This window comes from Urocampus carinirostris, chromosome 9 (assembly GCF_059441175.1).
Source record: "Urocampus carinirostris isolate Australia breed hairy pipefish chromosome 9, RoL_Ucar_1.0, whole genome shotgun sequence".
NCBI classification, from domain to species: Eukaryota; Metazoa; Chordata; class Actinopteri; order Syngnathiformes; family Syngnathidae; genus Urocampus; species Urocampus carinirostris.
In genome coordinates this window covers 6,830,586-6,847,851 of record NC_142357.1, presented here as the reverse complement: position 1 = coordinate 6,847,851, position 17,266 = coordinate 6,830,586, and the positions used below count along the sequence as shown (strand labels likewise).

Here is a 17,266-nt window from a genome sequence, read left to right as displayed (position 1 = left end):
GAAGTTTTTCTTATAATTTGTGGTTACCGTGGCTCAATAGGGAATAGAGGCTAGTCAGTATGGATAATAATTTTGCTGAATTTGGCATTATAAGTTAAAACTTTAGTAGACACTTAAAATAAAGAGAGAAGACATCAAGGAATTTTGAACTTGCAATGAGGACAGAGAAGCCTTCAGATAAAGAATTTCAACCCGTTCTAGAGGCCCTCCCATGAGCCTTTTCATTTTGTTACATATCATACGTTACAAAACATGATTGGCCTATAGCAACAATGTGGTAATAGTTATCACAACAATGAAGAGTGTGCAATAACAGTCAAAATAACAAACTAGCATCTTATGAAATCTTGTGTACAATATTAAAAACAGAACAAACTTATCACCTGTTTTTTATCTTGTGTAATTTTGTATTGATTTTACGCATTGTTACAATATAATGTAATAATTTTGGTTCAAAATTGAGCTCTAATTTATTTTCCTTTTTATAACCTTTTTTTCCAAGTTTTACTTAATTTGATTTTGTTTTCTTAAAAAAAAAAAACTAAATGTGGTTGTTTTTTTCTGGTCTAAATCCCTATTTTCATTTGTGATTCCAGTTGAGATCTATTTGAAGGGCAAGACTGTGCCAGGCGACAATACCAATGCTTGTATCGCTTTCTTGAGCAAGCACTACCATGCTCTCTGCAGTTCACCAGGAGGGCTCATTCAACAGCTGGCTGAATCTGAAGTCAGTCAACCTCTTGAGGCTCACTCAAGAAAGTTCCAGCTCCTCTTGAACCAAGTATGGCCAATCTAATTATATATGACCAATTTTACTGGGTTATAGAGTTCTAGTTTGTGCAATAATATCACAACTATAAGTGCCAAGATTGACTGTAAAAGCTGACAGTGATCATTTGCTGTTTACAATTGTTTCTTACGGCTTTTGCAGAACCTCCATTTATGATTATCGGTCAAACCTCACCTAGTCTCCTTGTGCCAGAAGTTTTGCATCCACTTACACCATTGATCTTGCTTATGTGCAAAAGTCCAGTCCGATCACTACCTCGAGGGAGCTCTTGTGCAGTACAAAAAGCTGCTGGAAGAAATTCAAAAGGCTTTTGACTTGTTCGCCCTGCGAGTACTATTTATCATGGAGCCTTATGTTCAAGCTGTTCTGCATGTTATGGAACAGTCAGATTCAGATCAGATTTCACAGAAGTTTTGGCTTATATTTATCCATCCATCCATCCATTGTCTTCCGCTTATCCGAGGTCGGGTCGCGGGGGCAGCAGCGTTAAAAGGGAAGCCCAGACGTCCCTATCCCCAGCCACTTCCTCCAGCTCATCCGACGGGACCCCGAGGCGTTCCCAAGCCAGCCGAGAGACATAGTCTCTCCAACGTGTCCTGGGCCGCCCCCGGGGCCTCCTGCCGGTGGGACATGCCCGGAACACCTCCCGAGGGAGGCGTCCAGGAGGCATCCTTATTAGATGCCCGAGCCACCTCAACTGGCTCCTCTCAACGCGGAGGAGCAGTGGCTCTACTCCGAGTCCCTCCCGGATGACTGAGCTTCTCACCCTATCTCTAAGGGAGAACCCAGCCACCCTGCGGAGGAAACTCATTTCGGCCGCTTGTATCCGGGATCGAGTTCTTTCGGTCATGACCCAAAGTTCATGACCATAGGTGAGGGTAGGAACGTAGATGGACTGGTAGATCGAGAGCTTTGCCTTTCGGCTCAGCTCCCTCTTCACCACGACAGACTACTAAACATCACAGAAAAGAATTTCAGTAAAGTATTTTGACAATAGAATAGAATAATTGACTATGTTTTAACTTTTATCATTTTTTTTTATTTTTTCTGTTATCTAGAACCCGCTTGGGTGGCGCAGAAGCATAAAAATATATCGATTAGAGCAGGATAAAGAAGGATAAAGGCAACATGGGTTGTTAATTTGGTCCAGGTTTGGTACACGGGAGACAGAAAATCGAGGTAACAGTATCTTGATCACCGGAGGCAGTTGTAATGGTCCAGGGGTAGGCAAGGTGTCGGTAATCCAGCAAACTCACAATGGCAGAATTCGTGGTCGGGAAAGGAGGCAAGGGTTCAGTACACTCAAAACAAAACAAAACAAGACAAGACCGAGACAGGAATGGCAAAAAAACAGTAAACGTAACCAAAAACAGGAGCGCTTAACTAGTGAGCAGGAGAAGTGATTACGGTGCAATCAGGGCAAGTGACACCAAGTTTGAGTAGAAATCAGAGACAAGGAAGAAGTAACCAAAAAAGGAAAAGGGACAGCAAGAGGGGGAGAGAGAGAGATAAAACCAATCATGACAGCGAGACCGTGACATATTTAATATTATAAAACAATTTTGGTAAATTATTCAGATGTATTCTTTTAACATTTTCAATTTCTTAACTTTAAGAGTAAATAATTAATAAGTAATATCAGCAAAAGTATGTGCAGGATTTTTACTTCATTTTACGTTTCCTTGCAATCTCAAACAGCTTTATCAAACAAAATAACTTATTAAATATATTTCAATACACTTCCTCATGAGCGGATAATATGTATAAAATTAGAAAACAAAAAAATTTAATCTGCTATCACTTACTGATATTGATGAAGGTTATAGTGGAGAAATTTAAAATCTAGAACAATGGCATGCTTTTTTGTAATGAAATTTGGGGGGGGGGGTATCAATGCGGCACAATAAACAAGGTCTCACAGCACAGTAGTGTGACCCAGGGCACAGGTTAATAAGCACTATGAGTGAAAACATTATTACCGATATAAGGATTGAAAAAGCAAAAACAAAATAAGGAATACAGTCTTAATTCAAATTTCTATTATGTTTTTGTTTTGAAATTATTTTTCATGCGCATCCCCCACCACAAAACTTTTTTGAGTGAAAAAGCAAAATGTTTTTGTGGCGAGAAGAGCAACAGAGACCTCAACTGGTCACAAGGAAGAACTACTCTTTTACGGGATCAAACTTTTTCAGACGGGACGTCCAGTCAAATTCATCACCAAATCCTAACAACTATTTCAGTATACAATTTTTTACCCTTACCTACGTAGAAAATATTCTCCTAAATAAATTAGAATTAGTTTAAATACTTTATAAAGAGTAGGCTTTCATAATTGCCCTGCAACTGGCTGGCAACCTGTTCAAAGTGTCCCCCTGCCCACTGCCCCAAGTTTCATATTATTGGACAAATAGGAGAAAATGTATTAAAATAAGAAATATATGTTTATGGGTTACAGTGTTTGGATTGAAAAATGTAGAAACAAAAAACTTTTTTCCAGACTGATATGGACTTGATAAAGAAACTTCCCAATAAAGATACCATTGGTGGGCTACATAACAAATGGCTGATAATTTAAAAAAACACAAAATCCCCCAAAATGTATTTATTTTCAATAAAATTGATCGAATAAAACTAAATTTAAAAGAGCTGTATTGAATTTTGGAACTTTATTCTTGGATGCCATGCCTTTCTTGTGTCATCATTGCATCCTCAGTCTCCTGATGCGCATGCAAGTACGTGCATTTCTTAGACTCGTTAAATAAATTCATCTTTCTTGGGGTTTCGGTTGGCGTTTGGGTTCTACTTGAGGCGGGCCTTTTCTTACATTCAGCATTTTCATGGTACACTGACAAATCTAAATTCTAAAACACTGGAGACGAGCATGACGTCACTCTCCAGAAAAAGCCCCCGATCTACGAGCCCCCATTCATCGAAATTAATGTGCTCCGCCCCAAACAGTTTTGCTAAAAGTAGGATGAAATCAGATAAGTGTAGTGTAAGTAAAAAATGAATATTGGCTCTTTGAACTCAGATGGGCATCGTTAACACATCCAGTGCTCAATAGAGAAAATATTCAAGTTTCAACTTTTTAAGGACAACACATGCCTCATTTTACTTGGATGGACAATTGAACATCCCTTGAATTTTGTATTTTAATTTAATCAAATCATCATCCACCAGTGAGAAGCAGATGGGGTATTTTTTAATTATTTTTTTACATTGACATGATTTTGTCCCCTGCCCACTGCCCGAAGATGGCTGGGATGGGCTCCAGCCCCCCCGCGACCCTAATGAGGATAAGCGATACGGCTAATGAGATGAGATGAGATGATTTTGTTTGATGGTTTCATGCGCCCACAAAAAAAAAACAAGATTAATACGTCAGAATAATTTAATTTGATTTATTCGGTGGTTGGTATTTAAATTTGATCCTTTTTGAACAAAATAAGAAGTATGTTGTCGGTTATGATCAGCTGCTTGGAGCTCATCAAATGAGCTCCCCAGTGACATGCAGTAAAGGAAAGCCGGTAAAGCGCATAGAAATATAGGAATGAAAAAATATTAATGCATATTTATTCTGTGTAAAAGTTCATTCTCATTTAACAACACAATTGGGGACTTTTATTTTTCAAAATCGCGGAATTTTCACTATTACCGTTCAATACTAAAAGTGAGCGGTCGCCGAGAATGACTCACTGTCACCTCCAGGAAGAGCTACAGGAGAAATGCGTGCCTCGTGTCAAACAGAAGGAAAACATGGACTTCAAGCTATCAATGTTTATTCAAAAGGAACAGCACAGATACTTCATTTATAAGTGAGAGTAAGACGATAACATTTTATGTTATTTTTCCATGCTATGGTTTGTATATTTTTTAATACGTTTTTTTAAACAAAGCAAATGATGAATAAGGTATACAGTAGGTTAATTTATTTGCAAATCTAATTGTGCCTCACTTGACATGGACCTCACCAAGCGTTACTATGGTGTCCTACGGGTCGATATTTTTAAATTTCACCCCGTCCAAAAAAATTCACAGCAAAATGTCCTCAAAGGTTAATAATGTTTTTTTTGAGCAGATGTCTGCCCAGCTCTCTAGCAGGACAAGGAAAAGGTCAGTTGTCTCCTAGCCTATGGCAGATTGGCTCGCCTTCTCACTTGTTGGCGAGCAGCGCTCGTCCCACCAACATGAAGATCAAGCCTGAAAGGAGCTCCAATGGAACGCCGGCAGCGGCCAACATGAACGAAATGCCATAGAAAACCGAGACCTTCATATCTATGCATGTCTCCCCTCTCTCCTGGAGAACATAGCGCGTCACATCGACCACCTCCATCCAAAGCACGAAGAGAAGCAACACGAGGAGAAAAAAGCATGCTGTGGAGAAATAATAGACATCAGAGAAGCAGAAGCATCATCCATTTTAAATGTTACCTGGGTAACAATGCTTATACCATTACAACATTGCAAAGATTGGCCCAGTATTGTCCCAATGTAATGCTGGAATTGTAATTCATGCGTTTGTGACCTATAATTTCAAATACTTTAAAGTATTGCACTCTGGTCTCCCATGTCAAAAGTTTGCATTTGGATCAAAATGCTGCAGTGAGACATTTGATAAAGACAAGAAAGTTTGTTCACATAACCCAAATTTTAGATAACCTCTTCTGGGTCGCTGCCAGTTTACGATGTGATTTTAAGGTTTAGTTTCTAACATACTATGGTTTGCATGGACTTGCCCACTCTTAACTTTCTGATTTGATTGTGCCCTATGTTCCTGTTTAGAGCCTCTGCTCTGAAAATGCTGCTCTACTCATGATTCCAAGAGCCAAGAAGAAATTTGAATCTGAGAGTGTTCTCCCTTCGAGCCCCAGTGCAGTAGAATACTATGATTTAAAACCTCAGTGTAAGTGTTAAATCTACTTAAGACAGACTTATATTATATATCCTATGAGTTATGTTAACCTTATAATCTATTTCTTGTCTTTGAGGGAGAAAGGTGGTCCTTAGCAGTCGTATCGGCACATGTACCTGATCCATGGCATCATCTAGATTCTAGAACCTGCTGAATCTGTCAAGATATTTTGACAGGAAGTTTGTCGATGTTGTGAACTGAAGTTTTTGCTAGATTTCTGTTATTGCCAATATTTAACGTTGATTGGGTATTGTCTTTTGATGCTCTCGCAACCACTGGTCTGGCCATCCTTGAAAGAGGATTACCCTTATGTGCGGCCTTATCTAAAATTGTTCTTGTTTTTCCTTGTCCTCCTGTAAATCAGGGGATGTTAAAATGGTGTTTTGTGCAAAACCCTTCGTGATTTAAGCAAGGGAGTCGGTGTGATATCAGCGTTGGTGGGGACATAACAGACTTTTAAGTGATCACATATGATAGGTGGGGACCAAAACAATTATTGCTCGATTTCAGTGGGTAAAAGTGTCCTTGGTCCATGCCAAAACGATGCCTTTGGATTATGAGCTATAAATAGGACTTCACTTGAATTAACGGTGAGTGAGATGTATGAGTGGTATGGGTGTGTCTGTCACCACAAAGTGGCTTCCCTCTGCTAAATAGAGGTCTAGTGATATGTTTTAGTCTGTGAAATGTTTGCTTTCACTTATTTTTCTGAGTGATATATTTCGGAGTACTTCAGTAGTCAATAATATTTATTACAAGCATTGAGACAATTTGTTCATGTGTTGCATGAAATACAAAGACTCGTCGGTAGTCTATAATTTCATACAATTAAACTCAATCTTTTTTTCTTATATTTCTATAAAAAACATTTCCATGAATTGCATTTAAATGGGCACCTAACGGCAGTATTTGTGCCCACCCCGGCGTGCTGCCCTCTAGAAGGCACCACAGGTCCTTTAATTAACAGGCTCCTGAACAGTTTCTTCCCCAGGGCCATTATCACCCTAAACAAGCGCACAAGAATGTAAAAAATCTTGTCTAAGTATTGAAAGTGGGTTTCGTATTTTATTTATTGACTTCTTTTTGTAATTAGGTCTCTGCTAAATGTCATTGCACTACTTTTTGTTCTGATGCGCTTACAATTTAGGCAGGTCTCCAATCACTTTCGTATAAATGTTTTTGCCTATTTATCCTGCCATTTTTTCTTTTTCATTTTTTTCTTGTTATAAGTCTTTATTACATCAAATCTTGTTGTAAGCAATGTTCACTACATTGTTATCAAAAACGATACTACTTATATTTATAGACTACAATTTAAAAATAGGAAATACAGTATAATTTATAGTTCTTTTTTTTTAAATAGCCACAAGGGGGCGGCCGACACTGGCATTAGCTGTCTTCACAAGTGCTGTTGCTGTAAAATTAGGATTAGGGTTATCAATTTCCTAAAATTCAATTAAATTGATTTTGTGTTCAATTTTTTAACCTGTTTAGTTTAGCGGCAGTTCAACTATATATTTTCATTAGAATACTTACTTTCTTCATACATTTTAAGGACACAATAAAATCTTATTAAATTGCAATTTAAATATCTTCACAAAGTAACTAAGAAAACAATGTTTTTTTATTCATAAAGTAATTTATGATTTAATGTGTGTATTACTGTGATCCAATAATGGATATTAATATAAAATTAAGGAATGGGTGGGTAAATACACCATGTTTTTCAGTCATGGTTTGTACCTGTCTTATTTTAGAGTGACACTGTGTAATCTTTGACAAATGTTGACAGATGTTGTTCTATCGTGTAGGGCAACTGAAAACGAATATTAAAAGGCACAAGGAAGAATCCAAACCACGGAGACTTAGAGACCCAACCATATAATTTTCTTATCATTCTTAGCCTTAACTAGGTTGTTGGTTTTTTAAGGTATTCTCAGCAGCAAGATGGCAGACATATATGTCAGCTCCCTCTAAGTGAGGATCACAAAGATGTAAAATAACTGCAAATTTTATTTCATTTGATAAAAAGCATGTTTGTATGATAGTTCATGTATTTTGCTTATTTTTCAAACCATTACTGTTTTTTTTAATGAATGGAGGTTTCAACCACTAAAAGGTGCTAAATACACACTGTCCCTTTAATGTATTTGACCTTGCAAAGATGGACAATACCAGCAATGGCTGCCATTTAGTGGCCATTTTACAATTTAAGAATTTGAAAGTAGAGAAACATTTAATTTCAAATGCCTTTAAATTTCAAGGAAAAATAGTATGTTAGGATTTAAAGGTTTTTTTTAAACTAGCATTTATTTTTTGGGGAAGGGAATGAGTTTTTATGTTAACGGGTTTTGGTAAAAAAAATATATAAATTGTGCATCCCTTATATAGTGTTATAGTCTTACAGTACAATTAATGAGTACCGGTTACTTACTTAGAAATTTATGAAAACAATACATTTAAAAAACTCAATACAAAAAGTCGGACTATGAAACAGATTTATCATATCTATTGGAAAAAGAAATATTAAAGATTTTGTGTAATGGTTTTATTGAATTTTCTATCAGATTATGTAAAGAAAATACGATTAGATAATAATGAATCAAGCTGTTGTCCCCAGCCCTACTTAAAATACGGGGGGTATTGCCATCCACCCATCCCTAATTTAATGTTTGAAGTATGTCCCAGCATGCCCATTACCAAAGATTTCTCAATCACTATCGCTACTTGACCTCACAAATGTTCCTCTAGATGAATCCCTCTAATACACTACTAATATTGTAAATGACCCAGAGCATTAATCGACGATTGCCTCAATATTTTTTGTCTATCTGCTGTACAGTTCCGAGCATCATCTGGAGACAATCTTACCGGCAACGATGAGAAAAGCTCCGCCCAGCTTGTAAAGTTTATGGCTGATAAATGGAACACCACACACCAGGAGAAAGCTGCCAGTAAGAGCTGAGGCCAGTGCGAGGATTATGAAAACCGTCCAGAAACCTCGAAACACTCAAAACAAACACAAATATGATGCTGTTATTAACGATCCGGTCGATAAAGAACGCCTCAACTGAAATAGTGATTGAAAATAGAGTAATACGGTAATCTTATACGTGTATATGACTTAAATGTTTAACACCTGCTGTGGGATCATAACTGGGATGTGGCACTGGTCCAAGTACAACTGGTAATGGGAAGAGGTAGCCATGGACACACACCTTGGATACAGGTTGGTTGGCTGCAAGTAGAAGGAGTACAGTTAAAAAAAAAAATGTCCCAAGAAATAATCATATTCCTTTTTTGTGATCATGTTTGTAAAGGAAACTGAGGCTCCTAAAATCAACGTTATGCCAAGTTAAATTAGTAAAACGGTATTCAAACACTTAATCAGTTCAAATGATTGAAATGGGCAGATCACTTTTTTCCGTCAGCCTTTTTTTCTTTTAGTTTTGGATGAACAGAGGGTTTAAAAAAAATCAAATAATTAATCAGAACTCCAATATTGCATCTCAGGGCTGGATATATCGCATCTATTATTTCGAAATTGTCTTCTCTCCCATTGTAAAATGTAATTGCTGAAGGAACAGCGTTGTAAAAAGTTTAGGAATGTACCCTAGTGGTGTTTGGCTAGCTCAAATAAAATGGTCATTTTTCCATGCCAATGACAATTAAAGCTTTAATGAGTCGATTTAGGCAACAGGCAAATGTAAGCTTAAAAAAAAACATGTAACTGTTGAGGGAAATTCATTTTGAAATATTTTATGACCTGAGAAGTGCTTGGAGATTTTTTAACGGAAAAAAAAATCTGCCTTGATTTTAAAAAGATTGAGAAACACTGGTATATATTACCATTATACTGTATGTTCACCATATTCATTTGGTGGGCCCAATTAAAAAGCCTGGTGGGGCACATGTGACCACTGGCCGTAGTTCGCCCATCCATGTCTAAGAATGTGTTTACCTTTAAAAGTTAGAATTACAACAGAGCTTCTAATAACTAAAGCTCAATCCACGCGGCTTCTTTGCAATATTTTTTTCACAAATCACTTGTCGTCAAACCTACCTTAGTAGTTCATATTACAGATGAGATGGATAGATAGATCTAAAAATATGGATAAACTGTACATAATTTTTAATAAACTGACTGCTTAATAGTTTTGCCCACACTTTAGTTTGTATTCCAGTTCCATTTCACCACACTATACACGGCAAAGCACTATATAGATCAAAACAAGCTTCATCTTCCAAGTCTATCACATACTGAAAAATGTTGCCAAGACTTCGTTTGTATTGGGCTCCACCTGGAAGACACAACGCCAAAAAAAGCCTTCGTGTTGGAGAGTGAGTGACGCGGGAGAGATGGTGACCGCTTCCACAGACTGCAAGTGAAGAACACAAAGAAAACAAGTTGACATAAGTTGTCAAAAAAGGACACCAGACCCGAAATATCTGCCGCGCGGTCAACATGTGGCGGTGCCGCTCTTCCAAAGGCTCGTATTGCCAACTGAAGGGCTCCAGACCGTACAATATGGTTCTGATTCAAAAGCTTTCAAGAGGAACATTTGAAACATTGATGCTCACAAATCTTGCCAACTTGTCAAAAATATGATTGATTACACATTAACCTTTATGGAATTCTGATGTAAGAATGGATGGCAATAACATATAGACTAGCTGTCATTATAATTATGTCTAAACACTTTTAATGGGAGAAATGTGTGTGGTTTTTTTTTCAGCAGTAAGCATTCTTCCGTCAAATAAAAGAACGCATGTTCAACATAAATATAAGTTGTGGGCTGGGTAACACAAAATTCTGTGGTGGGCCATCAGGGGTAAGGGCTACTCCGCTGTTCTAGAAAATATCTGAATTATGTGATATTATTTAGATTGTGTCCATTGATACTTATTAAATAATTTTAAATTTTTTGTCAGCTTCTTTTCATTGCATCCAATAACATTTCAGCCATGCTATGCTCAGAAATCTACATGGATGCGTTCACAAAAAAACATGAAGGCTGGGTACCTTAACATGAATCTTCGAGAAGGCTGAGGGTTTAGCGGATAAACTTTAGCCAATCAGAATCCGAGTTGGGGTCTGAGCGCCTGCTGGCAGGCATTGGGAATCATCGCTAGTTTCACAAATTATGATTGTTTAGGGGACGGTAATCCACTAAAGAGATGGTGGTGCCGCCAGCCGTTAAAGAGACTGAGCTGCACAAGGAAATAGACTGTTGTGTTGATTTAATAGCAAAAGGTCGGACAACTCTGAAGTCAGCAAGCCTTTTGCAAGCTGGAAAATGTTTTATCAGCCACTTTCAGCCTAGATGGAAGATTTTAATTATTACGTTATTATTCACCCGTCGTGGTTTTTCTTTGTTTTTTTCATACAGATTTGTTTATCTTAGATTTCATTACAAAAGACAAGCTTTCAAGTCACGTATCCGCGCAACGCAGCATTTTTTGCACCCTGGATCCCCCACCCTGACGTTGCCGGCTACCAGTGGAATGCACTCGCCCGGTCGTCAGACACAGACAACCGGGCGTGAGGAGGGAGGCGGGGTATGCCCAGTCACTTCTGCTTCACCTTCTCACAAATACAATAGGATATTTCACGTTTAGGAGCCAGCTCATAGAGCTAGTCCGTTCACGAACGACACATCAGTAATTAAGACTAAAGCTGAAGGCCTAGGTGTAAAATACTTGCCCCCTACTGGGGTGAGAGGACTCCTTTATAAGGTTGTTTGCTCTGTTGCAGTATTGCAAGCTGACAATGTTCTAAAAACTGGGTAGAGAGCAGCCAGTGTTTTTCTGCGCTGTGATGATGACTCTTTTTTTCTCTCTGCTGCTGTGCTTTCAACATTCCCCACTGTGAAGCTGTCTGATAGAATGTTCTCCACTGTGGCTCAACACAAGAGGTTTGGAACCATGTTCAAAAAATGTCACTATAAGTCAACAAATATTATGTAATATTTATATTAAGTAAAACTTCTAGGATTCAATAATACTAATGGAAATAGTACTGTAATCTTGAGTAAAAATAGAATTGAATGACTTTATTACTTTAAAGGTACAACCAAGTTGAATTATGCACCAGTCTGAAAGTTGTCAAACTTAAAAAGTAACACATAAAAACTATTTTTAAAACATTTATCATCTGAAATACAAAGAAAGAGCCAAAATGTTAAAAATTTAAAAAGATGAAACGATAGCAATCTCAAATCACATCTCCCAGGGGTCATTTGCAGCCCACTGACCATTTTTCAATAGCCTGAAACTTATCGTAAAGAAATAAATAAAAATGAAACACTTTACAGCAGATTAATTACTTACCGTCCTCAAAGTAAAAATCAATATTTTGGGGGGAAATGTTAACGTTTTTGTCCAAACTCTACACAGAGCTGTTTGGGTTTAACAAAAACAAAGAACTAAAGTAACTGAAAAACGTATTTCGGTGTGCTTGAAAATTGTAATTTTAACAATGTAAGGGGCCCTTACATACTTAAATTGTTCTCTCTGTGAGCACCTCCGATCTAGCGTCTTATGAGAGGCATTAGCTCAGGAGGTAGAGCGCTTGTCTTGGGATAAAAATGTTGCAGGTTCGATTTCCAGCAAGACACTGAATCCCTAATGCCTCCGGTAGTAGGTAGCTGCCTTGCATGGCTGACGCTGCTATCGGTTAGTTTATGTGTAAAAGGGAAAAGTGTGAAGCACATTGTGAAGCGCTTTGAGGGGGTCTTCATTTACTTGAAAAGCGCTATCCAAATGCAGACCATTTACATTTATGAGCACATGCACTTCCATCCATCCATCCATCCATCCATTATCTGTCCCGCTTATCCTCAGAAGCGTCGCAGGGGTGCTGGAGGAAATCCCAGGAATCTTCGGGCAGTGGGCAGGGGACAAACTGAACTGGTTGCCAGAAGACATAGACAGACAACCCACTCGCTCATTCATATCTAGGGACAAATTTTAGACCGACCAATTAACCTTAAATGCATGTTTTTGGAATGTGGGAGGAAACCTGAGTGCCTGGGGGAAACCCACACAAGCACAAGGAGAACATGCAAACTCCACACAGGAAGGTTTGATACCATCAAAATTGTGCCACGGACGCGCTAATCACTCAGCCGCTGTGCCGCCCCACATGCACTTCTTATGATTTTAATAGGAAAAGTCATTAACCTCCACATCCTTCCCAAAAATCGTTCCATTCATTCATGTTGTACATTCCCCGGTGGTCTATACTCTGATTATAACATTAATTTGCTCCATTTCAGAGGACAGCTGAAAATTACAACAAATTTGCAAACCTGAAACCTTAAAAACACAACACTGCACCTATTTACTCACAGCAAGAAAGATTATGTCGAATAAAAACAATTATGATTTGTGTAATACAAGTTTAGTTTATTTACCAAAGACACAACACCAACAATTCGTTCTGTATCTTTCTTTGGTCTTTCCCTATTTGCAGTCAATTATTTTCATTTTCAATTTTTTCATAGCAGTATATATTGTTTAAAAAATCGAAAAAACATTACGTACATTTTATACAGCATAAGATATTTGAAATCAACCCAAAAACAGATAAAATACAGGACAAATGTATAAACTGACAGGTATGCAGTTGTTTAGCCCTTCGAAAACTGTTATGTAATTTCCAGTCGACCGCATGGACGCTACCGGAAAAGGATAAAAAAAAAAAAAGCTAGATTTTGAGTTTCCTTTCAATTAAGACACCAAGTATTGTCTTGTGGGGAGTCTAATTACGCGGTAATCATTATTCTGTTTTTTGCTATCAGGCACCTGCAAAGACGTTTGCCAGGGTTGTTTGTTATTTTGACTGTGATTGCACGCTGTTATTTGTTATTTTGGCTCACTGTTTGTTGTTTTAACTGTTATTTTGTGCTGTTTTTTGTTATTTTGACTGTTTTTTTACATCATTGTCACTATCATGTTGCTGTTTTTGATATCCACACCCCTTTTGGTATGACCTGCTATTTGTAACCTTAGAGATTCAATTTTATTTTTTTTAAAAGGGGCTCAGGGACGACCTTTAGAACAGACTGGTATCTTAGAAATGTTGACTGGTTTCGGTAAAGTTCACTCCTGTTCTTGTCATGAAACCGGTCGGGAAGCAGGAAGTAGGAACTCATTTGCATAGACGTCCTCACACTTTAATTGAGAAAGAAAAGTTGTCCAAAACACAAACGGACCAGAACAAAAAACAAAACGGGTCAAACACAGGCAAAACTATGAACTAGGCATTTCCAGAATCAAACTGAACTTGCAGGAATCTCTCAGAATGTTACACCAGAGTGCAACAAAGTCCAACAAGCATAACCAAGCATAAACAAGTTTTCAACAACGATCTGCCAATGCGCAGTTCAAAATAGCACGTTTAAGTACCCACAGAAGTAATCGATAAATGCGAGTCAGCCGGTGTCAAGGGGAGTTGCCAGCTGGGCGCCATGGCAACCGTGCAGAACCTGACAGTTCTTTTTGCAAGTTTAAAATCCAATGATTTATTTTCTCCTTATTTTGATGGTCTACTAAATTATAAAACCTTCATGGTGCTGTATAAAATACACTACTGGGGGTATTTAGGGATGGAATTCATTTTCTGGGATTGACTTTCTCATAATTATTTCACCTGTAATTTAGAACAAAACACACTGTCCCTAAAAGTGAAATTGTAACTGGACTGGCTCTTGCTCTCCCCGCTTGCATTTTCTCTTTGAAAGATTTAAATTAAATTCTAGCATATCTTTCTCACAGTTCAGAAGTCCGGTGCTCAATTCCAGCGACCATGATCCCTGTGAGGAGTTCGCATGTGTTCCAAGTCAAATCATGTATATTTGTATAAAATAAATACAAGAAGTCTCTAAGGTCTGCATAGACCACAGACTATTAAAGAATACAGACTTCTATTACACCATCCCCCGTTCTAAAACATACACGAGGGCAAGGAAAAACTCAAAACCTCATCAGAAAGAAAATGCCTTGAGAAGGAACTACACATGAGGCAATGCCCCTTCCAGGATGACCAGACTGAAATGGATGTATCATTTGGTAATAATACACAAAACATGCTCAACATCAACATGGAATATAGGCTATAGAATGTGGGTTTTAGGCCTAGATTTAAACAGTTCCACTGAAGTTGCAAATCTCAGAGGGAAGAGCGTTCCACTGCACAGGGGCCCAAATAGAGAACACTCTCAAGCCTTCGGATCTGGCTAAGAAAATTTTCTACGGGCAGTCCGGTTTTCTCAGCCATACCAAAAACATGCGTTGCAGGTCGATTGGCAAGTCAAAAGTGTTTGCCGGAATGAGTGTTTGAGTGAATTGTTGTCTATCTCTTTGTGCCCTGTGATTGGCTGGCAACCTGTCCAGAGTATCCCCTGTCCGCTGCCCAAGGCAGATAGGATGGGCCCCGCAAGCCGAGTAAGGATAAGCGAGCGTAAAATAAATTAATCATCAAATTGAATTTATAAATCACACATTGGGTGACTGTTTCAGATATCTGGATGGGAGAACACTTGAAAATGATTTAAAGGCATAAATGTCGCAGGAATAAGCTTTAGCTTCAGCCTATGAATTTTAATTCTGTGTTTTGTTAAATAATGACTGCTATTCTGTGTTTTCTTGTATTTTTGGGGGACAGATTGAAATAAAATTGCCATGGAGCACCGTGCACAGGTAGCAGCTGGACAACTATTTTACACTGAGTCAGAAATTTGGAGGCCTGCCTCACTGAGATAAAAGAATGGATGTCACTCAACTTCTTGCCCCTTAACTCTGAAAAGACCGAAATGTTAGTTATTGGTCTATCTAAATCCCGTGACTTGTTCTAGAAAACTGCTCTGAACATTGACAAATGTAATATCACCCAGAGTGACTCAGTCAAAAATTTAGGTGTCATATTTTACCCCGATCTGTCCTTTCAAACACACGTTAAGCATATTACTAGAGCAGCTTTTTTTCCATCTTCGCAACATTGCTAAAATTCCCCCTATGCTGTCTCAGTCGAATGCGGAGATTATTATTCATGCATTTGTTACCTCCCATCTTGAATACTGTAATGCACTACTCTCTGGTCTCCTAAAGTCCAAAATCAAGAGCCTGCAGCTGGTACAAAATGCTACATCGAGGTTTTTAACTAAGACATGAAAGTTTGATCATATTACCCTGATTTTAGCTCACCTGCATTGGCTCCCTGTTAGGCTAAGATGTGATTTTAAGGTTCTGTTGGTATTATACAAAATCATGCATGGACGTGCTCTCTCATATCTTTCGATTTCTGAAAATGCTGGTCTAATAGTGATCCCAAAAGGCCAAGGAGAGATCCGCAGGTTATTGCAACATCCGTTGCAGCCTGGTCGTCCTGGAAGGAGCATTACCTCATTTGCAGTCCTTTCCTAAGGTTTCTTCTCATGTTGAGGTTTTGAGTTTTTCTTTGCCCTCATGTAGATTTTAGATCAGGGGATGGTGTTGTCTGAAGTTTGCAATAATGTGTGGTCTGTGCAGCCCTTTGAGACTCATTGTGATCAAGGGCTATACAAATAAACGTGACTTGACTTGACTATATTAATTTATATAAACAAATGTGCTGGCATCTAAAATACATTTTCTTTCTTTTCAATGAATAAGAGAGTATTTAATTGTATAAAAGTTGTAAAGGTAAAGGTTTCCGCATCATGGATTTTGCCTGTTACGAGTTATTTCTTGAAAACATAATCCCCTGATATCAACCAAGAATCAATGTAAAACCAAAAGTTGCAAAAGGAAGTTAGACGAATACCTAAAAGAACATAAAGATGACTTTTTAAAATACTGGCCTTTTCTTTCATTTACCGTTTTCATGCTACACAAACAAAAACTGCGATGACGAGCATTAAGTCGCCGTTAGACCTTTCCCTCTCCCCTCCTTCTTCAACCTAATGTGTTGTTTATCCCGAAACAGCATTACTAAAAGTAAAGTAAAAGCTGATAGGTGCTGTGGAATTTTCTTGAATAAAGGATCTTTTAACTCAGTTCGGCACTTACACGTACTGAATTGAGAAAATATTCTACTTTCAAAATTGTTAAGGACACATCAAAGGACGCACCACCTTTTTAAATATTTTTTTCAGCAACACCAAAGGATACTATTTAATATGAGCAAAATAATTATTCAGCAAAACAATAATACTTTTTGATCATTCGACTATTTTTCAGATACTTTCCCAAGTATACCTTTTGCAGTGTTTAACCACTACAATTTTAACAACAGCTGCCTTACCTCAGTCCCATTGGTATCGTTTCTTGCAGTTGCTTCTGTGGCTGGCCATATGTAAGGTCCACAGTTGTCACTGGCCACCAACCAGTAGTCTGTACCAAAGGCCAGAAAGAAGCAAATGGTCCCCAGTGCTCCAAATATCCCCCCAGCTAGGGCAGCAGCTCCCACCCTCATAGCTCCAAATGAGAATCCTCTATGTGATGACTGGATCTTCTCCTTCAGTCTTTTAGATTTGTGACCCTTGGATATTGTCCACTCTACCAAGCAGTCTCTGGGAGTG

General features: G+C 38.2%; 1 protein-coding gene and 1 long non-coding RNA gene across 3 annotated transcripts in view; one reads left to right on the top strand and one right to left on the bottom strand.

Annotated features, from left to right (window-relative positions):
* Nucleotides 1-10,631, top strand: part of LOC148359208 (uncharacterized) — a 25,866-nt gene extending 15,235 nt beyond the window's left edge. Inside the window, exons 3-5 of one of the 2 annotated variants that reach the window (XR_015851383.1) lie at nt 597-781; nt 5,576-5,696; nt 8,548-10,631. This is a non-coding gene — a long non-coding RNA (uncharacterized LOC148359208). Of the gene's footprint in view, nt 1-596; nt 782-4,501; nt 4,615-5,575; nt 5,697-8,547 lie in introns of both variants that reach the window. The other variant, XR_015851384.1, reaches the window with a different exon arrangement.
* On the bottom strand, nt 4,556-17,266 carry LOC148359207 (transmembrane protein 182-like). Its single transcript, XM_088344405.1, has 5 exons — nt 16,990-17,266; nt 9,967-10,084; nt 8,845-8,943; nt 8,577-8,714; nt 4,556-5,167 (listed from the first exon to the last, which is right to left on the bottom strand). Exons 1-5 carry the CDS (start codon nt 17,158-17,160, stop codon nt 4,947-4,949), a joined length of 747 nt encoding a protein of 248 aa, XP_088200531.1. The 5' UTR covers nt 17,161-17,266; the 3' UTR covers nt 4,556-4,946.